Source organism: Charadrius vociferus, unplaced genomic scaffold (assembly GCF_000708025.1).
Source record: "Charadrius vociferus isolate BGI_N301 unplaced genomic scaffold, ASM70802v2 scaffold423, whole genome shotgun sequence".
In the NCBI taxonomy this organism is placed as follows: domain Eukaryota; kingdom Metazoa; phylum Chordata; class Aves; order Charadriiformes; family Charadriidae; genus Charadrius; species Charadrius vociferus.
This window is the reverse complement of record NW_009648149.1, coordinates 1,340,744-1,368,406: the sequence shown is the minus strand read 5'-3', so window position 1 is coordinate 1,368,406 and position 27,663 is coordinate 1,340,744. Positions and strand designations below refer to the sequence as shown.

General features: G+C 40.4%; 2 protein-coding genes across 2 annotated transcripts in view; one reads left to right on the top strand and one right to left on the bottom strand.

Moving 5' to 3' along the window:
- Window positions 1-126, bottom strand: part of LRRC40 (leucine rich repeat containing 40) — an 18,026-nt gene extending 17,900 nt beyond the window's left edge. Inside the window, exon 1 of the mRNA XM_009883994.1 lies at window positions 96-126. Coding sequence (XP_009882296.1) covers window positions 96-126 — 31 coding nt within the window. The remainder of the gene's footprint in view (window positions 1-95) is intronic.
- A 1,592-nt stretch (window positions 127-1,718) lies between these two features.
- On the top strand, window positions 1,719-27,275 carry SRSF11 (serine/arginine-rich splicing factor 11). Its single transcript, XM_009883993.1, has 13 exons — window positions 1,719-1,738; window positions 2,333-2,506; window positions 11,403-11,536; window positions 15,545-15,654; window positions 17,956-18,048; window positions 19,525-19,574; window positions 21,165-21,292; window positions 22,292-22,373; window positions 23,535-23,666; window positions 24,234-24,323; window positions 24,965-25,060; window positions 25,686-25,824; window positions 25,931-27,275. Exons 1-13 carry the CDS (start codon window positions 1,719-1,721, stop codon window positions 26,123-26,125), a joined length of 1,443 nt encoding a protein of 480 aa, XP_009882295.1. The 3' UTR covers window positions 26,126-27,275.
- Window positions 27,276-27,663: the final 388 nt, after the last annotated feature.

Genomic DNA, 27,663 nt, shown 5'->3' with positions numbered 1-27,663 from the left:
GGGGCTCAGGGCGGCCGCTTCTCCCCGCGCGGGGTTTGGGGTGTACGAGGCTGCTCCCACTCAGCCGGGCAAGGTGAAAGCGGCCATTTCCAGACCCGTCGGGTCGACGTGGCTTTCACCGACCATATCCGCGCACGGCTTTGGCCGTAACCCCCCAACAAATGGGGGGACACAGGATTAGTCCTGTGCCCTCCACAGCAACCCCAGCGCTTGGTAAACGGGCACATACGGTTCCAGGCGGCCCGTCAACAAAGCAAGACGAGAAACCACAGATGATGACACAACTGAGGACATCTAATTCTTACTAATTATTACAAAGGAGAGTCGGTAACAAACCGGCTGGGGCTGTGTGGGCCGTATGGCGCAGATATCGCCTCCCGCCCACCCTCTGCCCCGTTTCTTTCTGCGAAGGCTGTCACCTTTGTCACAAGTGTGAATTCTTACACCAATATTTTACATGTACACACGAGGTGTACCAAATAAAAAGCCACTTTCCCATCACATTTTTTACTTGCTTTTCCTTTCCCCTTCCGTCCAGAGTTTACAAACTCAATAGCAATACTACAGACTGAAAAATCCTGGCTGCCTACCAGTACTGGAGATTGCCAGGCACCGCTGCTACCGTGTCATCTGCGAGTCCCATCAATGTCTGCCTGATCCTACCCGCCGTTCTGCCGAGAGGTAAATTACGAAAAAGGAGTGTTTCCCCCTTAGTCACTGAAGTTTTTAGCTGTGGCTCTTTTCACTTTCAAACACCAGGTCTGGGTTTCAAACGCTACCCTTTTAGAAATAGGTTTCTACTAGTAGTAGTTCCACTGAACTTAAGGGTAATTAGTTAAGGACCAAAGACCACGTTAGGTAAACAAGCATGTGATTCAAGAGACTGTCGTACTTCTGGCACTAGCTCTTCACTAAGGATTTTGGCCTGGTTAGTTTTTTACCACTGTTCTTTAATTCCCCTTTTTTATGTCTCCTCTCTCTTTGGGAGTCACCAGTCAGCACTCTCTAAGAAAACACTGGGTATTTCAACTGAGTATTAAAAAAAAACAGCGCTGAAATCCCAGAGTTTTGTATTAAGTCTTCATGTGAAGATATGTCTGGAAGGGCAGGAGTTAAGCAACTGAAAATGGTTCACAACAGGCAGAAATCATGACAGTGTGTGGGAAGGGCTGGGGGAAGGGCTGAACTTCCCGGAATGATTAATATTCATTACTTAAAAGTCGCTTTTATGGACTTTGGAAATAACCAATTGATTTATTACAATCCGATGCCGAGAGTGATAGAGCAGAAAATGTAGAGCACTGAAAGTACATTCATCTCAGTGAACTCAGGCAACAAAATACCTATTCCACTCATCTCTATGTGAATACGTTTAATTCACATACCGATTGACCTAGCCTGCTTAAAAAGTGGCAATTTTAAGCTTACAGCTCTGAAAGAGCAAGCAGCTTTACCAAGCCCATCTGGAACGCCTCGGGCAGGGCACTGTTAGCAACATGTCTGCCTCCCAGGTGAGGCCTCTGAGACCCATCTGCCCCTCCAAAGACTGGCCATAGACTCACAGAATGGTTTGGGTTGGAAGGGACCTTAAAGACCATCTTGTTCCAACCCCCCCCACCCTGGGCAGGGACACCTCCCACCAGCCCAGGTTGCTCCAAGCCCCGTCCAACCTGGCCTTGAACACCTATGGATCATCAGTTCTGAACTGATTGCCAAACATGGCCAGGTGCTGCGAGAGGTACCGGGGAATTTTTAGAATGGACACCTGAACATCAGGAATCCTTCCATAAGGTAAAACAAGCTTTAACGTCTGCACCTGCCTCAGGACTTCCAAATTTGGAAAAAACGTGTGAACTCTTTGTTAATGAAAGGCAGCATATTGCTTTGGGAGTCTTAGCCCGAAAGATCAGGTGACGGAATCAACCTGTAGGACATTTTTCCAAGCAATCAGATCAAGTGAGTCAGGGATAGCCATCTTGTTTAAGGGCAGTAGCCGCTACCATATTGCTTGTACAAGAGGCATGCACACTGACTTCGGGACAAAAAGTGATCGTTCAGCTGCCATACACAGCAACCACACTTTTGGAAGATAAAGGAGGGCATTGGCTGTTCCCTAGCCAAATGATGAAATACCAGGCTGTGTTACTGGAACCGGATGATGTAAAATTCAAAGTTACTACAATTCTGAATCCTGCCACCTTACTGCCCGTGCCTGGTGAGACAGAATTAGAGCATGATTGTTTGAAAACTATTGAACAAGTGTATTCAAGTAGAATTGATCTGAAAGACCCATAGATGCAGCTGAATTAAATTTATTTGTGGACGGATGCAGCCAAGTAATTGATGGAACTCGGAGGGCTGGAGATGCAATAGTCACAGATACAGAGGAATTAGAAGCAAAACCTTTGCCAGCTAACACCTTTGTCCGAAAGGCTGAGCTGGTAGCTTTAATAAGAGCCCTGGAATTGGCAGAAGGAAAAATTGTGACTATTTGGACAGATTTAAAGTATGTGTTTGGAGTAGTTCATGCCCCTGAAGGAATTTGGAAAGAGGCAGGCTTGCTTTCAGCACAAGGAATGCCAGTAAAATATGGGGAACTTACTGGAAAATTATTACAAGTAATCAACTTGCCTAAACAAGTGGCGATAATGCATTGCAAAGCTCATTAACTCAGTACACTCCAGTAATAATAGGAAACAGATGACCTGATCAAGCTGCAAAAAGGGCAGCTGAACAATTAATATTGTGAATATAGCCTGAAAATATAGAGAATTGAGTGAGCTTCCTGAATATAAAAAGGAGGACAATCAATTAGCCCTGCTATTGAATGCCAAAAAGAACAAAGAGGGATGGTGGATCACAGAAGATGACCGAATAATATTACCTTCAGTGATTTTAAAGGAAGTAATGGAAGAAGAGCATCAAAAGACTCACTGGGGAATAGAAGCTATGGCTGATAGTTTAAAATTTCAAATCTTAGGTGTAGAAATGGGAGGAATAGCAAAGAGCATCATGAGAAAATGTGAAATACATCAGAAGAACAATCCTCAGATGCAACCTAGACCACCTCCTGGAAGAATCAAGAAAGGGAACGCAGCCAGTGATTATTGGCAGGTAGACTTTTCTGAACTCCTGAGGCAAAATGGGTATCAGTAGTTATTGGTGTTAGTAGACACTTTTTCTGGATGGCCAAAAGCTTTCCCCTGTTGCACCAACCAGGCAAAAGAAGTAGTTAAAATTCTTCTAAAAGAAATTGTTTCTAGATTTGGAATTCCTATAGGGATGTCTTCCAATAGAGGACCCCATTTTGTAGCTAAGATAATACAATTATTAGCAAAGGCATTAGAGATTCAATGGGATTTGCATATTCCATGGAGACTGCAATCTAGTGATATAGTGGAGAGGATGAATCAAACAGTTAAGAGACAATTAAACAAAATTTTCCAAGAAACTCAGCTAAAATGGCCGGATGCTCTTCCATTAGCATAGCTGAGAATCAGGATTACTCCTAAGTCTAAGGAAAAGGTTAGCCCGTTCAAAATACTGTATGGGCGATCTTACCAAATGAAGAAATAGGGAAACAGTATCTTAAAGAATATACAAAAACGAAGCAATCCTTTAATTGAAAGGCCAGCAGGTTTTCACTCTTTTGTTAGATGGTTTATACCTTGGTTAGGGGTAAGTGAATTGGAAAAAGCAATTGTGAATATTTCGGCTGGAATAGAGATTATAGAAAGTAGAACTATGGGTGCAATTACTGCACTACAAGAGGAAGTCTCTCAAGTGAGTAAAATAGCTTTACAGAATAGAATGGCTTTAGACATGCTGCTGGCTGCACAAGGGGGAGTTTGTACAGTGACAAACATGAGTCGTGTTTATGTAGATCAGTCAGGGAGGATTTCAACCCATTTACATGAAATTTGGGAACGCACTGAAGTTTTACATGAAATACAAAAAGAGGACACCTCTTCCAGATTTCAAGAAGTATGGTCCTGGTTAGCCTCCTGGATTCCTGAACTGTCTTTGTGGATCAAAAAGCTAATAGGAATACTGATTTTAGTTGTGAGCATACTCGTATGCATGTTTGTGATTTTACAGTGTTGTATTAAGTGTTGAAAGAAAATGAAGGGGTGAGACAATAGATAATATAGCTAAATTAAGTCTCAAAGGGGGGAACTGTTGTCTTGTAGTTAGAATTTTAGCCATTTTCATTAACATTAAAGTTGTTAGCTTTAAGGTTGTTAGCATTGAAGTTAGTTAGGCCTGTTAACTATCAGCGTTAGCTGAACTTCTGATATAGGGTATTGTGTATGACCATTTTGTTATGTACTTGGCCAGATGGTTGGCCTTGGGAATGTTTCTTCACAAGTATCCGGTCTAATTCATAGAGGAACTTTCTGAGACATTCTCATGGATAACGAGGATTCTATCCTTGAGTCGTATGAGAAAGAACACCTAATCAAGGAAAGCAGGTGGTGGTGTCTTTATTTGAAGTAAAACATCCTGGAGCAGATGAGCATATGAACCTTGAGAATGCTATTAATCTACCATGTTTTGAAAGGCCTAGCCAACTTGGCAGAAAAATGAAAATTCTGGGTGTCCTAAACTGAATTACCTTCTTTATAATACTAAAAATCACACCCGTAGGCCAACACGACTCTTGCCCATGAAGACCCTTCTTTTGCGCAGGTGTGGTAACTGCGGAGAATGACAAAACCGATATTGTAACCAGATGTAAATTACTAACCAATCATTGTAACTGGGAGCATGCTACTGTGTAACATTCGTGCATAAATAGGAGGAGAAAGCCAGCATGGCGCGGGCGTCATTTGTGGAACTACTCCACCGTGTGCCCTGGCCAGAATAAAGCAATGTCTCCTCTCTAAACATAGCCTCTGTGTTTTGGGAAGAGTCAGGACTTAGACCTCTTTCGCAGGTAACAGGGGGGGATCTCCCCAGAGCAGATGGACAGAATCCCCCCCCTCGCCCTGCTGGCCATGCTGCTGGAGATACAGCCCGGGGTGCGGGGGGCTTTCTGGGCTGCCATTGCACATTGCCGCATCATGGGGAGCTTCTCATCCACCAACACCCCCAAGTCCTCCTCTTCTAGAGCTGTTATGGCATTAAGCCAGGCTAGGTCCTTTGGCTTTTGTTACATCTGTGGTGCAAGATGGGTAAAGAAAGTACTGTATACCCTCTCCTATTTATAATGATGCTTCACTGATAATTTAATCTATGTTCTTGGAGACTGGAGATCAAGTTGATTCTTGGTGAACTGCAGTTGGTATCAGAGTCGCAAAATTTAAGATCTGTAATTCCACCCTTCCCAGCCCAAAGGAAAAAAATAACATCTTTTCCATGTCAGGGAAAGGCACATCCCACAGATACCCTGGGCTTGACAAGCCTCGGGTATCCCCTGCAGTGCGTATCCTCCTTCCCCCAGCGTTCCCGTAATCAGCTCCGGCAGGATTATCAAGGAGGACAGCCTTACGGTAGATGCTAAGCACAGGTTCCTCTCTACAAGTGGTGATGCTGCCCCAGTGAAAAAAACAAACCAAACCAACCAACCAACCAACCAAAAAACCCCAAGAAACAAAACAAAAAAAACCCAACCCCAAAACAACGAAAGAAACAGAACAGAAATAATCCTGCAGCCTTGCAAGGATTTAAAATAGGTTTTCAGATCCTCATGGCAGAGTGAAACTTCTGCATAGCTCTTCTCACATTGATGGCTGCATGTCTCCAGATAGAAGTCTTACATTTAAAAAGTTAGAAGAATATTGATTATCATTTCAACCTTAAAAGATAAAAGGCCAAATGAAAAAGACAATAATTAATGTAGCTGGATCAGAGAGAATGTAAAGGGGGACGCTGGCCTGGGAAATAGAAAGTGTCTTCATGAAAGGACACTGAATGTAAGGAGATGGCTCTTCATTCTTCCTGGACATCTGCTGGACTCAGGCCCAGGACAGCGTTGGGGGTCTCCGCGGGTCGAGGCGGAGCCAGCCGCTTTCGCACGCCTCTGCGGCCTTCTTTCTGCTCTGATGGAGGTGCTGTAAGAGGTCATGTGCCTATTACAGTAGTAATTATTCACGTAATTACGTTATGTACGTATGTGGGGGAAAGACGGTGATTTACGGCATGCAGTTACACGCGGGATTCTTGTCAAACGCACATTTTTCTCTAGGAGCTGTTTGTTCCAGGGCTGTCTAGCTAACCTCTGTTCTCTGGTTAGCCTCCAGAACTGTGGGCAGTTTACGGACGCTTGGTCATAAAACTAAAATATTTCATATAAATATGTGTTCCTTGCAAAGAATTCTGTGTGAAGTGGGCAGGTAATCACTAATATACTAATAATACACGTTTATTACATTAGTTAGGGCATAATATTGATTTTGGCCGTGACAGTTTGCTTTGTTTTACAGAACCTAATGGCATTATATGTTGATCTTTTGCATAGGTATTATGTAAGTAAAAAGGTTTCTGCCATGATGAACGAGGATTGTTTGATTGGAGAAAAATCAAACAAGAACACAGTGAATTATTTTTAATACCCAAGACTATTTGGATTTTCTTTTTTATTTTAGGAAAAAAAAAGCTATCGCAAAGCGTTCTTTTCTTTGATCATTGAGTCTTCAATCCCTGCTAGCTCAAAACCAGGAAAATTCACCCATCCTGCTAGCTGGTTTTATATGCAAATTCAGAAACAGTATTTCTGGTGTTCTTGTGCTTTCTTAGTTTGGGTTGGATTTTGGCAATTTCATGTTGGAAATGAAGCGTGGAAGGAAATGGAATATATATGTAACAGAAATTGAGGGATGGTTCCAGACACGAGCGTTGCATTGTTAGTAGCTGGGATAACTATCCTTAAATGGCAGAACCATTGGCAGCCAGCAAAGTAAATCACCTTTAAACAGCCGCAGTTATTTGATGTGCTGCTCTGTATTTTAATATTTTGTCCAGTTTTTAAGGAAAGTTATTGTAGGTGAATTCTGTTTCTGAAACTTCCTAGTTTTAGATACGTATTAACACGTCTGTTAGAAGATTACTTTTGTGGTTTCAGAATGAAGTGCTCTACAAAAAAATCCCCAAATCCAAAGCCCAGTACACCAACTCTTCTTTTACCATAGCCCAGACTGCCTATATAGTCTAAATTTGGCTCCTTTGCACATAGTGAAATACTGGCCCCGCAGGACCCTACTCGTACAAGCGTTGGATCTGTCTTGGGGTTGTGCGCTGGAGAGAAGTCTGTGGTGGATATGTTGTAGAGGTGAACTGTAGGAAGAGAAGAGGTGGCTTCAGGGAGACCTGCGTTGTACCCATGTGTCCATAGTGTTTGATACTAGTAGATACCAGTCTTCAGGGCAAACTTACTGGTTTTATATCCTGGCATAAGTTTGTTTCTGCGAACAGGCCGGGCTCCTGCTTTTGACTGCTGACTTCTGCCTCCTTTGTTCTGGCACTGGTGTTCTTGTTACTTCAGCTGGGTCATTTTCTTGCTATAGAAAAATACCGAGTTGCTTGCTGTTACAGCTGCGTCAGTGAAGGCTGTGCGCCAAGGGAGAAACGGCAACAAGATGCAAATAACTCCGCTAACCCAGGTGCCAGATATCTCAAATTGGATGACCAAAAAATTACTTAAAACATTTAGCCTAAATTTCTTTTGTATTTTGAAGCCCTAAATGAAAGAGAAGGATAATACTCCTTCATCTTGTAGGGATATTGTGAAGATTTCTCAGTATTTATGAAAAAGTTATAACTCTAGAAAAGCCTCTGAAGAAATTAATATGGAACGGAAAATATGGTGTAACCAAATAGGCCTTGCACAGAAGATGTCGAAAATATTGCATAGCTGTTGAAGTGAACATTATCATATATCTAGAATGTATATCTTGGTGGAAAAAATAGCATTTTTGAAAACTGCGCATAAAGGTTATGCAGTTCATACTAGACCAGGCATTTTTTTGGACTGGGTTAATTTTTAAATTTGCTATTTTAAGGAGGTTTTCTGTCATTTCCTCATGTTCCTGTCCATACAGAGATGCCAAGGGCTCTGGCACCTCTAGACCCACTGCAGGGCTCCGCTGGGTGCTCAGGGATCTGATCTCAGGGTGCTTTAGTGTCTCTGATTTCATTTCACACCAGAAAGGGGTGTATTTTCCAATAGTGGCAGGTTCTTTTATCTGTTTCTTCTAAAGCCTTTTCTGTTCATTCTCTTCTAAACTTCATGTCCTGACTTTTCCCTGCCCATGGTGTTCATCCATTTTTTTGGGGGGGTACAGGATATAAATTATAATTGTAAATTCTGTCCATAATCTGAATCTCCTTATGTACCACATTATACTGAGATTTTTTTCTTGCATATAGTATTTCTGAGTAACCAGCCCCATTTCCATTGCTCTTCCTCTTTATTTGATCTTTCTGTCGGTCTCTCTGATTCTGCTGTCCCCTGTAGAAGTTCCTTATTCTCCCGGGCTTCCAGATCAGATATAACTTCCTGAGCTTCTCTACACTTCTGTTTCTCTTTCTCTCCCCTCATCCATCTTATCCCAATTTATTTAATCAGCTATTACTTGTTTTATGTATACCTCGGCTTTTAATCCACAACTAGCTCTATGACTTCTTCCATTTTTCCTGCCCAAACCCTTTCTTCCCTCCTCCTTCTGCTTTTCCCCAGCTCCATTGCCTGGCACTTGTCTTTATGGTAATCCACATGGCTTCATTCTCCATGACAGGCAAAACTGAAAAGTGGAGGGAATGGATTTCTGAGTGGTGGGGTTTTTTTATTTTATTTTTTTTTTTAAAAAGGGTGTGTGTGTGTGTATAGACATACACACATATATATAAACTGATATCAGCATATTCTGTTTAGTGTGTGAAAACTGCCTTTCCGTCAAAACTTAAGTTTCTGCTCTAAAACTTGGACATAAAAGGTTTTATGCCACTGTTGTTTGGTAGAGAAACCAATGTGGTCTCTGGTCTTGCTCTTTAGATATGAATGATCCAACCAAATTTTATGGATAGAGAATTTTACCAGGAAAAAAGCACATCTGATGGAAAATACAGTCTACAGAGTTAAAGCTTGATAAAATTAGGAAAGCACTTAATAATTTTGTATGTTGGATGGCATAGTAATTGGCAAGATCTTTTGCCTTGTCTAATAGCTGCTGCTGAAAGTTCTACAAGGACTGTTACTGGAATGCCAGCTTTACTTGCAGTTGCCACTGATAGCTGAGGAAAGGATAACAACTTCTGTTTCCAAGTGAAGCACATGGGTTGGTTCTTTTTTTGGGGGGTGGGGTGTGGTGTTTGTTTGTTTTTTACCTCTGTTTCTTCCCACCCACTGGACATGGTAATGTTGAAGAACGTCTCTTGCATGGACAAGCTATTCACTGCAGCCTGATTGTAGCCTAATTTTACATCAGTAAAAATGGCAGTATTAGTGTTTATGTAAGTGGCAGAAATATCGCTTAAGAAAAAATCAGATTTAATATTTAAGATGCTGGTTGCAATACGAGGGAACTTTGTTGGAGGAAGTAGTTAGAGGTTATGATACGAAGGCTGGATTTCCCTATTTGTCTGCCGTACTTCAGAATGGGTACATTGTTCAGACACCAACCACGGTAATGTGTCGTGTGTCTCAGCATTTGTTGGCATGATGTCTGAGAGAACTACCGAATTTTTCGATCTCTGGTGAATTAGAATAATTATGGCCTTTTTTAGGTAACTGTTGAGAACATTCTGTTCTTGATGAATTTTGCTAAGCCACAGCTTGGATTTTAGAGTGACTGGAAATAAATTTTTAAAAATGAAGTACGCTGATCTATATTCATTGTCAGGCTGCATAAGTATAACCTTATATATTGTCAGTTGTTTTTGTAGATTCAGCTAGCTGTACAGTTTAGTACATAGTGGTACTTTATGTATATAAACAGTATCTACACTGTTTCATGCTCCCATGTTATCACAGACATTTTAAGAATGTTTGAAAGTATTATACTGCATTTATGTAATATACTGTTTAATTTTTTTAGAACTTAGATTAGTATACCATTCAGGTATGCCGTAACTCCATGATTTACTTTTCTTTAAAATTTTAGTACTGTGATTTTGTTAAATGCTGTCTGCTAATGCTTCTTTTTATATTTTTATGCAAATGGCTTAAGAAAAGGCATCATTTTGGCAAGCTACTGTGTATTCCTAGATGCAAAAGAGCTAATAGTTTAAATTTTTGTGTCTGTGCCATTTAGTGCTACAACGTTACTTTCCAGTTTATTAAATCTGCAAGATGTTGGATGAGGTGGATGTTTCTAATTTTAATAATTTAAAAGCTGCAGCGCGCTGGTGCCAATCTAGTTTTTAACATCAGGTTAAATTTAAAGTATATTAATGTGTGATCTGATAGACGTTTAGTGCAGTTCTTGAGTTTGCGTGACTTGCATGTTGGGCTGAGCCTGTGCTCAGCGGTGGTGAAGGTTAGTTTTTGGCATTTGCAGCCTGTGCTCAGCGGTGGTGAAGGTTAGATAGTTTTTGGCATTTGCGCTAACAAAAATAGATCTTGGATGTCTGTCTTGTTGCTGTCGAAGTCATCCTCCTTTCTTCTGAATTCTGACAACTCTCTCTGCGCTTTCATTGCTTAAAGACTTGATCAAGCCAGATCAACCCAATTGTTTTGGCAGTGGGATGCATTTTGAAAAGCTAGTCTTACAATTGTTTCTGGGAATCTAGTTAGTAAAGGTGGATCTTTGTCATGAAAAGTCAGTGAGTAATTTTTCAGAGCTACATCTTTAGGCTAAGTTGTACCTCTGGTGCTTGAAGGCAGAACTGAACAGTACGTGTACCCTGGGCTTGTTCAGGACCTTGGGTTTTAGAACTTGCTACTACTTTCAGTATCTGCCCTGTGCCTTCTGGAGGCAGTTTTTAACTCATCTGCTGCAGAAATGTGTCTGCATAACAACTTTTCTTGCTGTCTTTTTGTTTATACATCCAATTAAAGCAAAATCTGCATCATTTTCAGGATATATGGGCATTTGAAACCCATTCTGGACCTTTACTGGGTTGATTCTGCCTCTGCTTTTTGGGGGTCATAAAAACTAATTTGCATTTAGGTGACTGGTCATTGATATATTACACATAATAGAATTAATGTCCAGTTACAAATGAGGCAATAAAATTATTTCTGCAATTTTATAGTGAATTGGCTTCATTGAGTGCAATTTCCTCTCTGTGGTCATGCAAAATGGTGTTTGATACAAAACCTGAAATCGTGTTCTTGCATGGCAAAGTACCCCGTAGTCCCCTATGACTTCCTGCTTTGGTGAAAGCAGGGAGACAATAGAAGTTACAAGTTTCATGCTGTCAGACTTGCTTCCATCTAAGTAATTTATTTCTTTCTTTTTCAGTGATTCTCCTTTGCCTGTTTCATCGCGTGTCTGTTTTGTAAAGTTCCATGATCCTGACTCGGCAGTTGTGGCCCAGCATCTGACAAACACTGTATTCGTTGACAGAGCGTTGATAGTCGTACCATATGCAGAAGGTTTGTGAATTGTTTAATGGCCTATGAAGCCACCGTTTGATGGCGTTTTATTCCTGTATAGTTCACAAAAATGAGGATTAGTAAAATGTCAAACATATAAGATATTAACATTTTGAAACCCTTGGTATATTGCCATTGGCCCGTGGGTTAAATAATTTTTTTAATCTAGTGAATGAAAGTGGAAAGTTTACCTCTTACTGGTTTTGTGTGTCTTTAAGTTTAGAATATTAACATTTTAGGCAGAATTATTTGCAAATTTTGCTCTTTATCAGTCTCAATGAGACATTTTCCTGAACTGACTTAGGCAAGCAGGTCAACATTTTAAGGAAATCTTGCCTGAATAATTAAGCGTTTGCCACTTTCACATAGCCGTAAATCTCTTCATGAGAATGGTTTCTCCCTCCCTGAGAACGCATGGGAGAGCAGGTTAACATTTCTTTGAGATACGCTGCCACTGTATTTAGTTGGGAGCTTCCCTGAAAAGGCACTCACTCCCATTGTGAGGTCCAATATACCAAGGGTTTGAATAATTATGGTTTAATTCGAAAGTGATAGATCTTCCAAGAGGTGCCAAATGGGCACTGGTACTAGTTTTTTATTCCAAGTTTTCTTGTTCATCCTTGATATATTTTATAGAATTTCACTAAATAATAAACTCTTCTCTCTGTTATTTGTGTGTGTGATTTTTGTAGTGGAGAAGGCAAATGCAAAGCCCTTCCAGATGACTGAAAAACAGTGGGTCCTCTGCAGCTACAGGGGATTCTAGACATTAACTAAAGGCCAGCAAGCACTCAAGTCCCCAAGTGTTTTCCTGGTGTAACCACTTGTTAACTACATTTTCTCTTCTTCTTTTTATTTTTACCTTTTAGGGTGTTACAGTAATTTGAAAGGCAATGAGCAGGGTTTTTGGAACTTACCTTAAAAACAAAGTGCTGAGAAGACACCTCTTCTTACAGAAGTCTTATTAAACTCTTCTAGACTTGCTTTAGAAGTAATTGATTTCCATTGTACTGTTTCTTGATTTACTTCTGAAATAATGGAATTTCCCAGATTGCTTGAAATAAATAAAATCTCTGCAGATTAAGTCATACTACAGTAAGAAATTTGGTACACGGCCTGGGTTCAGACCTATAATCAAGGCATTGTAATGCGTAGGCTGTCTTTTGAGGCCTGGGGAGCTGTCTTATCTTTGTGTTCCTTAAACTTAAAAGGTATGCAAACTTAATTTCTGGAATGTAGGAATCTGCAGCATGACCTTTGATTGAGACATGCTGCTTTTTGAGAGTACAGAACACATTCTGAAATTGCTGTCGAGTTACTGCTTCTGCTTTCGCTAGTTTTGGTATAATAGTGTAGTTGAAAGGCATCTTGTCCTTGTCTTTGTATTAAAGCATGATATAGCAACAGTCCATCTGAGTTAGCACTGAAATGTTCTCCAAGGCCCATGGTGAAGATCGTTAGTGTTTAACTTTTCCAATAAGGATAAAAATATTTTTCTCTTTGTCAGTCTGACTTTGTCCATTGTGCTTGATGGTGGATAAATCTGGCACATAGAGAAATCTGCCCAGTAGTTTTGGTTCAGATTGTGTAAAGAAAATAAAATTAATAAAGTAGAATATTTTAATGGGCCTGTTTAAATCAAGGAGTTCCTCGTGGGCTGTTTCTTGTGGTGTCCTAGCGTTTCAGAATGTTGGTGGTTTTGGCATAATGATGTGGCATATCACAAGAGATATGTTCAGCCAATAACGTTATGCCCCCTGGTTTGGTAACCATATGCTTTTGTCCCTGTACTGGAGTACAATTTTCCCTGCAAATGCATAGTGCCAGGGTCCCAATTCGACAAGCTGTTCAAGCACAATACAGCAAGACTCTTAAAACCCTAGTGAAATTGCTCATGTGCTTAAAGCCAGGCATATGGTTAACTACTGTGCTGAACTGGGCCCTTATATCTCTTATTTTCTATTGTGATAATTCTGTTTTAATATTGCCTGTCACTAAAGTAAATGTTTATTCTGTGTTTAGTGCAATAATTATCCCCTATATCACAAGTGCACTCCAGTTTTAGCATACACAGACATTTTGGTGTTGGCTGTTGCTTTGTGTTATAGAACTATACACAAAGTCTACGGTAAGGTTTAGTATTTGTAATTTTCACTGTGATATTCCTAGATTTGGAAGGAAGTCTAAGATTAAAGGTGGCTGGGGGGGGTATTTAGGTTCTTTGGTTAATGTTTGTTTCTTTTGTCTGTTTCTTTTTCTTTCATTTCTACACATTCATGCAGTATTTCATGGTTCTAACAAAGCAGCAGTAAAAAAAACTCTTGAAGCATGAAAATTAACTGGTGAGGGGCCTCATTGCTTTTTTTAAATTGTAGTTTATTTATTTCTAAATACTTTAAAAAACAAACAAACAAAAAAAAGATTAGAGGATCAGATGCATGATTTTTTTTTAATGGATGCAGATCTTCTATGAGGTGTCTCAAGATAAGTCTGAGGATTTGTATTTAGATGCCAGAAATGTTGTAGTTGCACTAATTTGAAATGTTTAGCTATAATTTATAAATATCCTCTGAGACATAATTTTGCATGCAAAATTACCCCATAATCTCTCTGTAGGTGTGTTAATATATTTATGCATTAATGCCCTTTATCTAAATGACCTTTTTCCCCCCTCTCCCTCCATAACTTTTGGTATCTAAATTGATGACAGCTCAATGACACAAGCAAGATAACAGTGCTGTGTATTATACATTTGTTTATATTATCGGCACTTCTCAGTATAGGTGGAAGGAACCATTACCTTTATTTAACAGTGGTTTTTCTTTTTTGTTGTTGTGTTTTACAGTTCTTTTCCCTGGTTCAGCCTGAACTATATACCAGGCCCTGCTGAAAATACCACCCAACAGTTTTCTTCTGCAGCTTATCCAGTTTCTCTTAAGTGCCCTGTACATATTGTATGTTTTATGATGAGATGCAGTTTCTTAATATGTATTACAGAAACACTACTGGTATTTGCAAATATATAGTAAATTGTTTTATTGAACTCTCATTTTGGGGGCTTGGGCACATTAACAAATTAATCCATCTGTATAGGGCTTTTGCTGTTGGATAGAATAAAAATACCTACATAATTACTTGTTTCGTAGTAGGACCCTTAAAATTATATGTGCAGAGCAGGCAGTAAAATAAGACACTTGTCTTAGTTGGCTGCAAGATTTTGGGCCAGAAGTTTCTTCTGAAATGGCAGTATGTAGCAGCATTCTTGGTACAATAAGCATGGCACATATTGGAACAAATGCATTTTACTGCACAGGTAAGGAATGTGCCGCAATATACTGTATGTATGCACCCATCCACCCACAGACACACATACACAGCGTGTATTTGAAGATCTGCAGAGACTTTCATTTTCATTTGACAAGTCAGCAAAAGCCCTACGCTTGATTCAACAAAAAATATTTCCATACCTTCTCTTAAGTTTTACAAAATTTATATGGTAGGTGTAAAAGAAAACATAGTGAACTGTACCATATTATTAACCCCTAAATCAAACTTTTTTTGTCTTGTGTATCTTGATTTTTCTGTGTGCTTTATAGTGAAGCAGCCGACACGAGTCGTTGTTCATAAAACAGCTTTTGAAAGTTGAGAGCACACCCCTGGAGAACCGACTGTGCTTGCTTACGTTTGGTTCATGACTTAAAAATCGAGTACAGGTGATGAAATCTTGGCAGTGTTAACAAAAAAGTAGTGTGTATTGTGCTATTTTTTTGCTCTAGAAACTTAACCATTTGTAGAGAAAAAGGAACAGTCAAATTTTCACACATTGAAGTTTCATTCTGACAAATAATTAATGATAAATATTAATAGACATCAAGCTTTGTATTTTAGCCAACATAAGTACTTTCAACAAACTCAGGTGGTGTATCAGGGAGACATTTTCTGGGTGTTTTTGTGTATTTTCTGCCTTTGGAAAGGAATGCATTCTAATGCAAGGCTGTTTCTCTGCAGGAGTTATTCCTGATGAGACTAAGGCTTTGTCTCTCTTGGCACCAGCTAATGCCGTGGCAGGTCTGCTGCCTGGAGGCGGACTCCTGCCTACTCCCAACCCACTTTCTCAGGTAGGTTTTCCAGTTAGCCTGACGTCCAGGGAAACGATTAGATGTGTTCTGTTAATGTTCGAACTTACTTTCTGTTATTTTTTGCAGGACAAATAGACTGATGTGCTAATGCTATTCCTAGAATGTTTTGGTTTATGCATCCTAATGGATTGTTACAGCTGTCCGATACAAGTTGTGGCAGAATGGTGCTAAGTTGCTAGGTGGGATACTTTTATTGCCCTAGTGTGATGCTTCTGGTATCTCAGGGGCCCTGTGTTTATATCTCTCTCGTCCCTCTTTTATCCATTGTACAGTTACGGACAGATTTGACAAGCAGTAGAGATCTCGTAGGTTTTAAATTTGTGAAGTTCAAGGAATTGACGTGCTGTGGAGATACCTTCCGTTAATACTCCAACTGAGGGGGGAAAAAATTGTAGCCTGTGTTTGTTCATTATCTAAACACACAAGAATTGGCGTGGCAGGTGAACGGTAAGAATAACACATTGTGGAAAAAGTTTTGGTCAAAGCACATATCTTATTAGAGAACAGAGAATCAAAGTACAAGAGGCAAATTAATAAGAAGAAAGCTTCATTAATTCTGCAGTTCTCAAATCTACTTCAGCTTGTGCTTAGCTCTTCTCTGTGTAGCTTCTGTTACGATTTCTGGTTACATGAAAGATACACATGCCATTGAGGTCTTCAGAAGTTTCTCTTTAACCGTATGTAGAAGAAAAAGTCTGAAGTTTAACTTTGAAACTCGAGGAAAGGAATGGAAGAAACAAATACCATCTTAAAGATTTTTTTCACCAAAAACTGTATGTATATAAATGCCTGAAAATGGTTGTTGAACCATCTTAATTTTCGTTCTGTCACTGAATCCCAGCCTACTCCCAATCCACTGAATGGTAGAATTCATTTAACACGTCCACTTTCTGGAAAATTGTGGTGGATGGTCAGCTTTTTCAAACGCATCTTGAAAGGTTGTTACGCAGTTCCTTGTGACTGTTACTGGGAGCTGGGCATCTAACTTGGTAAAAACGCATTAGAGCTGTAGTTTATGTTCATAAGTCAGTGTGTGGGAATGTGGCTTTTTCTTCTGAGAGTGCAGGGAGAAGCCTGCACAGTTTGAAAAGATCAGCTAACTGAAAAACTCATTGTCAAAAAGTGGAAGGTTCCTTGCTCTTGCCAACATGCTCCTGCTGCTGCTTTTATGCTGGCTCTGGAGCGCATCAGGTCCTTCTGTGAACTATTGTGTTAGCTTGATGCAGACAGCACAAAAATAAGTTCTCTGACAGCTCAGTGGGCTGACAAATGAGACAAATGGGTGCCGGAGCTGTCAGGAGGCAGTGACAAGGAGGGAAGGGAGAGCAACACCTCGTCGCAATGGCACAGCGTTCGATTCACATAAGATCACGTGGACTTTAGCACAGTGTGTGTTTTGTTTCAGTGTATGTTCTGATCATCTCGCTTCAAATGGCCAAAAAATGAGGTTCTTTTATGAGGCTTCTTGGTTAATTTAAGGAATTCAAACGTATGCCATCATCCTACGTACTCTTCCAGTAACTTTTCAATCCATTTGCCGGTTTTAACAAATCTGAGAAATTTGCAGAGGGGTCATAATATAATATTGTCTTTTAACATAAAACGGAATCACGGAATTTTCAGAGTGTGAAGGGACCTCTAGAGCTCACCCAGCCCCACTCCCCTGCCAAAGCAGGACTGCCCAGAGCACATCCCTCAGGACTGCATCCAGGCGGGTCTTGAACATCTCCAGAGAAGGGGACTCCCCCACCTCCCTGGGCAGCCTGTGCCACTGCTCTGTCACCCCAACTGTAAAGAAGTTTTTCCGTGTATTTGAACAGAACTTCCTGTGTTCCAAGTTGTGCCTGTTGCCCCTCGTCCTGTCACATGTTAATTTCAATCCTAAATTGATTTAGATATGTGGTAGTTGGCTCAGAAACTAACAATTAATTTTCATTTTAACACTGGAAAATAATTTTGAACTATTTCTTGAATGTAGTGGAATGCTTTATTTCTTTAATCTTTAATTCTTTAATCCCCCTCACACCCCAGTTGGGATGCAGAGAAAACAGAATTTCATTTTAGAATATTTATAGGAAAAAAATCTTTCATATACTAAGCTTTGTAATACCCGAATAAGGAAAACTGAAATGCTCTCACAGACCTTAGTGTAACGTTTCGTGTAGCTAGGAGCCGAAGCAAAACCCAGTTCAAGTTTCCACGTGTCTAATGCGTGGGCATCTTGATCTAACAGCTTTTTGAGTTGAATATGGCTTTGTCTAATTGCTGTCTTCGTTACAGATTGGTGCTGTTCCTTTAGCTGCTTTAGGAGCTCCTGCTCTTGATCCTGCCCTAGCTGCTCTTGGGCTTCCTGGAGCAAATTTAAACTCTCAGGTATGTCACACATTCCAAAATTTTCTCTGTTGTCCCTAGCACATAAGTAATTTCACTAGCATGGGTGATGCTCTTAGCGTTCGCCAGTATATTAAATAATAAGCTGAAGATCTGGAAGTACTGTACTTAGGTTTGAAGAAGTGTTCCAAAACATTACTTTTTATTAAAGGCTTGGCTCAATGTAGCCTGCACAGGGTGCTGGTGCTTTAAACTTCCTATAATTATTATAGAATGCAGTCAATGTTTCTTGGCGTAGCAGGTTTATATATGAACACTTCTCTTTTGCTACCCTCTTTTCTGTTTTAATAGTAATTTTCATTTATATCAGTTTAACAGCCACTGTCTGAAAAATCCAGTGATTGCTTTTTTTTTTTCTGAGCACCTGTTTGGAATAAATAATGTCTTCACGAGTATCAAATTAAATGCTGGAAGGACCTAAAAATAATTTGGGACTAGTAATGAAATATTTCAAATACGTGTTCAAACTATGAACGTGTCTTGTACTTACAGTAAAAAAAATAAGGTTTGACTTCTTAATTTTGTAGATGTAGAAAATACTGAGGAGACTTTATTAGACTGTAGTCTTTTAAAACTGAATAAAAACCACTAAGTAACAGTATAATACTGAGTTAATATTTAAGATATAAGAACTAAATACTGTACAGAGAACATGTTTTACAGGTACAAGAAGTAGTAATAATTTAATATATTGCAAAGAAATCCATTATTTAGCATTGTCTTTATGCACGCCATGGGTAGTAACAGGCAAATAATGGTGATAAAGAAATAACAAATTTTTAAAAAGCATTCTAGGTGCGTATTAGAAAAATATAAATTTGGTATGATGAAGGATTGTTTCCTTTGTCCATTAAGCCAGCTGATGGTAACAAACTGTTTGGGTTCAGCACGTGGCTGCTTCTTTATAAAGAAAATTAGAGGGAACTAAACATTTTGTTGTTAATCACCACTGGTACAGGAAGTGACCAATTGTAAGAGTATCTGGATTTTCCTAAGAGCTGTAAAATACATTTTTAGTGGAATTTTTAGAGTAAAGAAGCTTTTGCTTATTGTTTATAAATTGGCATTGAGGACTTTGCATGGACAGGGCAACTTAGTTTTCTAATGAGGTTTCTGTTCCCTTGAAGTAACAGAGAAATAACCTGTAAATACCAGAAGTGTATTTTTATTTTAAAGTGCTTTGATTCTGTCCAGGGAAGGGCCTCTGTTTGGCTGCTGTGGAACAGAAGGTAACTAAATACGATGTTTGCACCCTCACCACCATACACAAGTTTTAAAAGAGAACAAATATGCCTTTTCGTCTGTAATTTGTTTGGGGTGTCTTTTGTTTTTTTTCATCTGTAGAGGCTTTTTGCTGTAGCCACTGCTGAGGGTACGTTCACGGAGGATAATCTTCTTAAGCACACACATCTTCCAACATGGTTTTAACTTTCTTTTTTTTTTTTTTTCCCCTCACAGTCTCTTGCAGCAGATCAACTACTAAAACTTATGAGCACAGTGGATCCAAAGTAAGCATCAGCGTTTACAAATACTCATATTGCAATATACTTGATCTTGGGAAGATCTGTTGTGATTCAGTATCCAGTCTTTGTCCTGCTGGATCTAATTAAGGTCGAAGAAAACTAGTATCTTGGGGATCTTGTGCAGACTCTTTTTTTCCGTGGTAGAAAAAAAAGGGGGAAGAAATTATTCAGCCTTGCATCTACGGATTAACACCAGTTAATCTCTGAGATTTGATTTTACTAGAGACAAAAATTTGGGAGTTTGTATGCCATTTTTGTCACTTCTGTGTCCGCGGTGTAAAGGTGCGGCTAGCACCTTCCACCCTGCAAGGCTGAAGTGAAAGTGCAGTGCTCATGGCAGGGCTTGGACTAGATGGCTTTTAAAGGTCCCTTCCAGCCCAAACCCGTCCGTGATTCCCCGGTTGAGAATGAGCCGAGACCAGCAACCGTTGTAAAGGACAACAATAGCAGAGTCTATGTATGTCACAGCTGTCAGAAGATAACACACGACAGCATGTCTTATTACTTGGTAGAAAAAGGGAGCAAATGACAGTAAACACAAGTATTTGCTAATTTTTATTTCAGTATTCAGAAAAAGGACAATTTTGTTCCAAATAGTGTGGCACGGGGACAATAAGTTGGGAAGGATTGTAGCACTTAATATATTAGTGTGCCGTTAAGCTGTGGATAACAGTGCAATAGGATGAGGAAAGCATATGCCATAGAAGAAAAGCTGTTAGACAAATTAGTAGCTGAAAAGTGCACTAAATGCAAAGAAGCCACATCTGCCTTGGAAGGCCCTTGCAAATTGCAGGAAGCTTTGGAGAGAATTCAGCTCTCAGCTTTGGGAAGGCGTATCAGCGTGTGCTTGCCCTGCCGCTCTATTAGCTAAATAGCCTTCTAACGCTGTCTGGCTGTTCCAGTGTTCTTAAATTGTCAGAGCCATCTGCTCTATACAGGGGATAAAGCTATATATGCGATCTATCTTCAGTTTCGATACTGTTCTGGCATATCAGTCTCTGTTTTAAATTGACACTTCTGTAGGCAGGGAATGCATAACTGATTGAAGAAAATAACCCAAGATAATGGATTAGGGAAACATCACTTGGATATGTTGGGTATACCTGGTTGGCTTCAAAGCCACCTTGTAGAACACATCTTCTGAACTTCAGATTTCATCACTGCTTGTAGGCTTCGCAGTACGGCTAATTGAAATGGAAGCCGACTTTCTGCTGTGTAATATACTGTTTTCTGTGGAGTTGCTCCTTCAGGTGATGAGAATTGAAATTGTGTCGTACAAAAATGTTCTGAAAAGTGTTGTTAGAAACGTATCTGCATGAGACAACACACGCTTTCCTGCTATTGACAGTTTACTGGAATTCTGAGAGCTGTATGTGCTAGTATCCTGTGACACTGTGTTCAGCACAGATATTACATCTTGGGCTTACTGCTCTGTCGTCCGAGTGGTGACAAAACCCGGGCAGGTTCTGATTCGCTTAGATCGGTCACTTTGAATAGGCTGCAAACTGACAACAGTGGCCTGGATTTCTTAGGTTCATCAATGCTGAATTTCTAAAATTCTTTTTTATTTACCAGGCTGAACCATGTAGCCGCAGGTCTCGTTTCACCAAGTCTGAAATCAGATACCTCCAGTAAAGAAATAGAAGAAGCTATGAAAAGAGTACGAGAAGCACAGTCGCTAATTTCTGCTGCTATAGAGCCAGGTAATGTTACATTGTAGAATACCTCATTCAATTCAAGATGGAGTTTTGACATAGTATGTGATAAAAGTTAATGGTCTGCAAAATGTCGGCTTAATGCTTTCGTGTTCTATAGTGACTTAATTTATAGTTGGCAGTTTTAATTGTCCTACAGCATGAATGCTGCGTGTGTCCTGCAGAACGGTACAGGGAATTGCTCGTCTGTTGTTTTTCCCAAAATTCACTTGATTTGAAGACTGCAAAATGCTGGAACTTCCCCTGGTGGAACCTCATACTGCTGTCTCTGAGATTTCACTGGAAACAGCAAGTGGCTTAACCACTTGGCATCCTAGGGATGTTTGTTCTTGGGGATGATTTCCTTGTAATTCCTCATCTGTGGAAGTTTGTAAATAATCCTTTTTTTTGGTAGCTTATTTCGGTAGATTTTACTTTAGAGCAAGATGCAGCAGTTCATCCATAAATGTCAGATCCACCAAATCTGAGCAGCAGTAACTTGGAGCACTGAAAATATAGTTTTACAGCCTCCGGATCATTTTCAGGAAGGAGTAGAGAGCCTCTTCCTTTATTATACCAGAAAAACGTGCTGATTGTTTTGTCTGAGGCTTTTTGTGGGAAATTCAAGACAGTGATTTGAGAGATTCTTTAGTCCTTCCCAAAATGGCAGAGATTCTGAGATTTTAACAAGACTTTCCATTGTCTTGCAGCTATTATCTTTTAACTGACTTAAATTAAGCATTTTCTGAATTTTGATTTTTTCAGTTTTGCACAGGACTTTGTTGGTTTTATGCCACAGACGTGTCTTTGTCATGTGTTCATTCTTTGTGTCGTCTTTTGAAGAAAAGGACAGAGAAGCCATAATTTCAGATGTCCAAATATTCCTTAGGTTTTCTTTATCTTATTTATATCTATAGCGTGAATCTCACCTTCTTTTCCTTTATAAAATCTTCTTGAATACTAAAATAACATTGGGGTTTTTACTATTCTTTTCCTTTTTAACTCCAGACAAAAAAGATGAAAAACGAAGGCATTCGCGGTCCAGGTCACGCTCAAGGAGGAGGAGGACACCTTCTTCATCTAGACACAGGTAGTTAGCTTATTTACTTTAAAAAGAAACCCGCATAGCTGAAACAACTCCTTCAAAAATACTTCTTGAGAGTGACGCTCCACTCGTGGAGGCTGACAGATGGAAGAATGCAAATGGTCTGAGGAAAGGCGAGCCGTGATTTGGCTGGAGCGTAGTGCGAGGTGGAGGCCTACCTCTGCTTTCGTAGACCGGGTCGGGGAGAGACGATAGCAAAGAATACCTTAAACTACTGCGGAAGGAACTTTGAGACACCTAGTCCTAGCGGAGTTTGGATTTTATTTAACAATAAATTGTTTCTTGTATCAGATAAGAAACCCCTTAGCACAGAGCCTTGGTTTTAGGCAGCCCTCACGACTGTGAACACCTAAGCCGTTGTAGGCTGCCCATTTTGAAACAGTTCCTTAAATTTCTGTTCTTTCTTCACCAAATGAGCCCACTGGAAAGATTGATTATAATTTGTCTTAAAACCAAGTACTAGGAGGTTTCTCTGAGCATTGTTCTTTATGTACATAAATGTTTACCTGTTGGGCTGTTGGTTTCTAGCATGTGCAGCAAATTCAGCTTAGTGGAGGTATCTGGGACAAAAGTTTGTCCAGCATTGCCTAGGTTACGATTTACTTGGAGATCAGGTCTGCTCAGGTATCCTGACTAGAGAGCTGAAAATTGTCCTACCCAAAGAGGAGGACGTAGGGCTCTCTTATGCCGTTGGCTTGTGAACGCCAATGAACACCAGTGCTGTGTGCAGAGCCCTTTTACCTGCGGCCTTCCCCCTTGTGCTTCTTTGCTGTTGGCGTATTCCGTAATTGGCTTGAATGTCCCTGTAGTGTCCTGAAATTTCTTCATATTTCAGCATGACTGACCAGCTTTCCTCTAAAATAGGACTGGTATTTTCTTACAAGGAGAACAGTAAGAGCGCTGCTGGAAGCATCACTGTTCTTTCACACCCAGCTTTTGTGCACTCCCTTTTTCCATTTCCTTGGTGGGCTCAATGCAACTCTTTTCCTGTTTTCTATATTCTTTTTCCTGTTTGTTTTCTATATTCTTTTTCCTGTTTTCTGTGTCATTGTGCATTACAGTACTATTAGTACTGAGCAGATGGATTCGGAATAGTATATCAAAATTGCATATATTTAACTCCTGTGTACAATGTGTTACTGGTAGACGGTCAAGAAGCAGATCAAGGAGAAGGTCCCATTCAAAATCAAGAAGCAGGAGGCGATCTAAAAGTCCAAGGCGAAGAAGATCTCATTCCAGAGAGAGAAGCAGAAGGTCCCGGAGCACATCCAAAACCAGGTAATTGCTTCAGTAAATCTATGCTGTTTGCTAGAGATTAAATTATAACATTTTGGTGTTTAATTAAAGTAAAACTAAAAAAAAAACCAAACCCAAACCCACAAACAGACAAAAATCCTAGGGCAAAATGAACCAGTGGCTCTTTTTAAAGTCACAGTCTCTTGTAATGTCTTCTAGAATTGTATTACGCTTGCCCTGTACGTGTGCACAGTTACGTACATAAAAGCATGCCACGTGCTCGCCCTGAGAGTCAGCAGATGCAGCGGGCATTGGCTGAACCACTCAGTAGCTGTCTTGGGAAAGCAGGAAATGTGAGCACCTACACTGGCAGATTTTGTGCTGTTTGTACACAGAAGCTATAAAAGAGCTGTTCTTTTATTTTGCTGTAGATAATTGTGACCTTTGTTTCCATAAATACAATGTGACCGGCCCCAGAAGTACTCAACACCATATGCCGTCCAATGTAGTTATCGCTGCTTCATTCATTTTCCTGCACAGCAGAAGTAGTGAATGCTACTTGACTGGTTTGAAAATGACTTAAACTTAACATCTGTGTTTTACTAAAAGGGATAAAAAGAAGGAAGAGAAAGAAAAGAAACGTTCTAAAACTCCCCCCAAAAGCTACAGCACAACTAGACGATCGAGAAGCACAAGCAGGTACAGTAACACGACGGTGTTCCTTGGTCTATTTCCAACGTGCTTTACCCACTTTAATAGGAAGAACGTTCATGTATGTAATCGGGTGATGATTCGGCTGCGTGTTGGGTGTACGCACAAATGCTCTCTCTGCCTGTGTCTACAAAATGCTTTTTTTTTTTTTCCCCCCGATACGGTAATTTTCTGGAAGTATTGTTTGGGCTTAGAATAGTTTCTACTTGCTCCGTATCAAAGCGAGTATGATGCTTTGCGGTCTCTGTTAAACTCTTTTTTTTCCCGATTTATGGAATAAATACATGCAAAATGTGTGCCATTCTTTTCTAAAAATATTCCGAAATTAACTTGCAATATCAACAAGAAAGAACAAACTGGTTTATTTGTATGCACACAAAGAGTCAGTGTCCCTAAACCAGTCGAAGTGAGCGATTTGTTCATCAAGGTGGAGGCAGAACAGGAACCAGCTTACTCTGCTGATCAGCAGCTGTGAGGGCTTCGCAGTACTGCGGAGAGTAAATGTCCCTTTTCAGTTATTTATTACCTTTTGAGGGGTGCTGGTTTTGGAGCCAAAGAAGTATTTGTAGCTTTTAAAACAAACAAACAAAAACAACAAAAACCCCAACTTTGATCTCTCTTTCCTGCAGAGAAAGACGACGTAGAAGAAGCAGGAGTGGATCACGGTCCCCTAAAAAACCCAGGTCTCCTAAAAGGAAAATGTCCCGGTCCCCATCTCCAAGAAGGTCAGTAAGGCTCTTGGCTGGAAACTCAACCAACAGGTGTCTGGGTGGAAAGTTCCCCAAGGTGTGAACTCTAGCAAAGATCACAGCGGGGTTCTTGTGAGGATGGTGTGTGTCTGGCCCGTAGGTTGACTTCTTGAGCGAGAGGGGGGATCTCTGCTGCCTGTGACCGCTTTTGGCGTGAGTTAATCTGCCTCGAGCATAGAGCTGCTCTGGTGGTGCCCAAGAGCTCCACTGGTGAGGTGTTCAGGGGTGAGGGGAGGAGAGGCCCGGAGTTCCCGGCTCTCTGCAACAGGAGTCAACTGCCTTTTGGGTGGGCCTGGGCACTGCGTGATGCTCGCGCCCCCAGCGGGGAACTCGAGGTGCTCCTTCATGCAGTGCTGTAGTGTTGCCGTTCTTCACGTGCTGTTTCTTACACTTCCCTTTGGGGTGGCTGTGCTTGATCAGAGCGAAGAAGTCGGGATGTTTGGTTATTTGCCGAAAGCGAATGGTGTATCTGAGCTGCACACAATTTTCCCTTTGGATTTGGAATGAGCTGTGGGTAACAGTCTGGACGTGGCCTGTGTGCTAGTGAGTGTGGAATGGTGTGACCGTGGGTTTCATTCTTCTACACACTTTGTCTTTGTAGACATAAAAAGGAAAAAAAGAAGGATAAAGACAAGGAGAGAAGTAGAGATGAGAGGGAGCGGTCGACAAGCAAGAAAAAAAAAAGCAAAGACAAAGAGAAGGATCGAGAACGGAAATCCGAGAGTGATAAAGACGTGAAAGTATGTTTAAAAACCTGTTTAACTTCAGGGCCTGTGCTGTAGTAGTAACCTTAAACGGGGGCTTTGAGAGCAAGTTTTACCTTTTTTTTTTATCTCGGCAAAGCAGGTCACAAGGGATTATGATGAAGAAGAACAAGGATATGACAGCGAGAAGGAGAAAAAGGAAGAAAAGAAAATGGCTGATTCTTCCTCCCCTAAAGCGAAGGAGTCTGCCGGGGATAAAGGAAGCGGGGATCCAGCCAGGGAATCCAAAGTGAACGGGGATGATCATCACGAAGAGGACATGGACATGAGTGACTGAACTTTGCCTTTGCAGTGACCGCGGCTGCAGACGTGCATCAGTGTCATTCCTGTGTGATTCTTTTACGCTGTACTTGTTAATCCTAAATCTAGATGTATACGGCTCAGAGCTATCCATGGTTTGTCGATCTCCTGATACTAACTCGCGTCAAAAAGCTTTCTAGAGAGGTAACCGTTCTCGTTACGGCCGAAAGGGACTGCGTGGCCAAGCGATTTTTACTAACTTGGTGATGCTTCAAGCAAAAGTAAAAAGCTGCATGCATCTACAGCAGGCATGGACTGTTTGTTGTATGATCTCCTTTAGTAAATCAGCTCACTTAACGATAGTGTTTCTAGAATTTGATTCCCTGCAGTAATAGAGCAGTATAGGGAATGCACTGGCTGCATGTTGATTGTGGCAGAAACATCCTCCATGTTCTACAGTCCTACAACGTACGGTGGATCTACTTAAGGGTCTTAAGTGTGACTACACAAAAAAAAAAAAAAAAAATAAAAATAGGACAGTACATCTGAAAATAAGCATTCTGATATAGATAGTTTTCTGGTTTTGTTTTGGTTTGTTTTTTTTAAGCCACGTGGCTGGGGTTGGTTTGTTTCGTTTTGTTTCTTCCGGTTTTGTTTGGCTTTGACAAAGTTAAAATGCACTCACCTTTTTGAGGGCTTTTTTTAATCCGTCAGTTCAAACCCATCTCAGGCAGTTGTAATGGTTCTTTTCTCCTTGAGCCTCGGGAAGTGAAAATCTCTGCGTGATCCGTGCCCAGTGATTAAAGGTTGATTTGTGCAGTTTTCATAATCCAGGTCGTTTTATTTGTTAATGAGCTAAACGCAGTGCAAAAAGGTAGTGCATTTTAAAATTGACCTTCGTATGCTTTTAAAAGCAAGTCTACTTGATAATGTACTTTTTACTTGATCTCAAGTTGTATAAACTAATAAATTTGTGTTTACTGTCACTGCAGTAGTAATCTTATGCACACAGTGATTCCATGTTATATGCAGAGTAGTTAGGCAAGCTGTTTTCTTAGTTACGGAAGTTCAAGAGCTTTTACTTTTGTGCAGGTAAAAAGACAAAAGTAGGCTACAGTCTGTGCCATGTTGATGTACAGTTTCTGAAATTGTTTTACAAAACTTTGATAATAAAACCCTTAAACTTATACTTCTGTTCCTACAAAACTCTGCTGGTATTTATTTACACCGCTGAATGTACGAAACTTTACCTCATTCGTTTAGAGTGTACATTTTTCTTCATCTGCCTGTTTCAAGACGACCGTAACAACTCCAGCGCTTCAGAAGCTGGCAGCGCAGTGACAAAGCCGGCCGGTCTGCCGCGTCGGCTCGGGGGAGGCACGTTACACTGAAGAGAGAATTATTGTACTTCTCGGGGAATAAAGGGAAAATGGGCTCAAACGGGAATCTAGAGGTACTGTGGGTCAAGTACTTTTTAAAAGAAATGCATATTCGTAAAAGTTTTTTGTATTTCCATTGAAATAGGACCATTCATCTCTGCAGGGTAGTAATGGACGAACTGGCAGGAACAGGAGG

Excerpts from the sequence above, each read along its gene's own strand:
- SRSF11 (XM_009883993.1), top strand. The coding sequence starts at position 1,719 with ATGGCCAGGTGCTGCGAGAG. Across the intron at positions 15,655-17,955 it reads CTCCCAACCCACTTTCTCAG|ATTGGTGCTGTTCCTTTAGC; the intron begins GTAGGTTTTCCA and ends TCTTCGTTACAG. Across the intron at positions 21,293-22,291 it reads TTCTGCTGCTATAGAGCCAG|ACAAAAAAGATGAAAAACGA; the intron begins GTAATGTTACAT and ends TTTTAACTCCAG.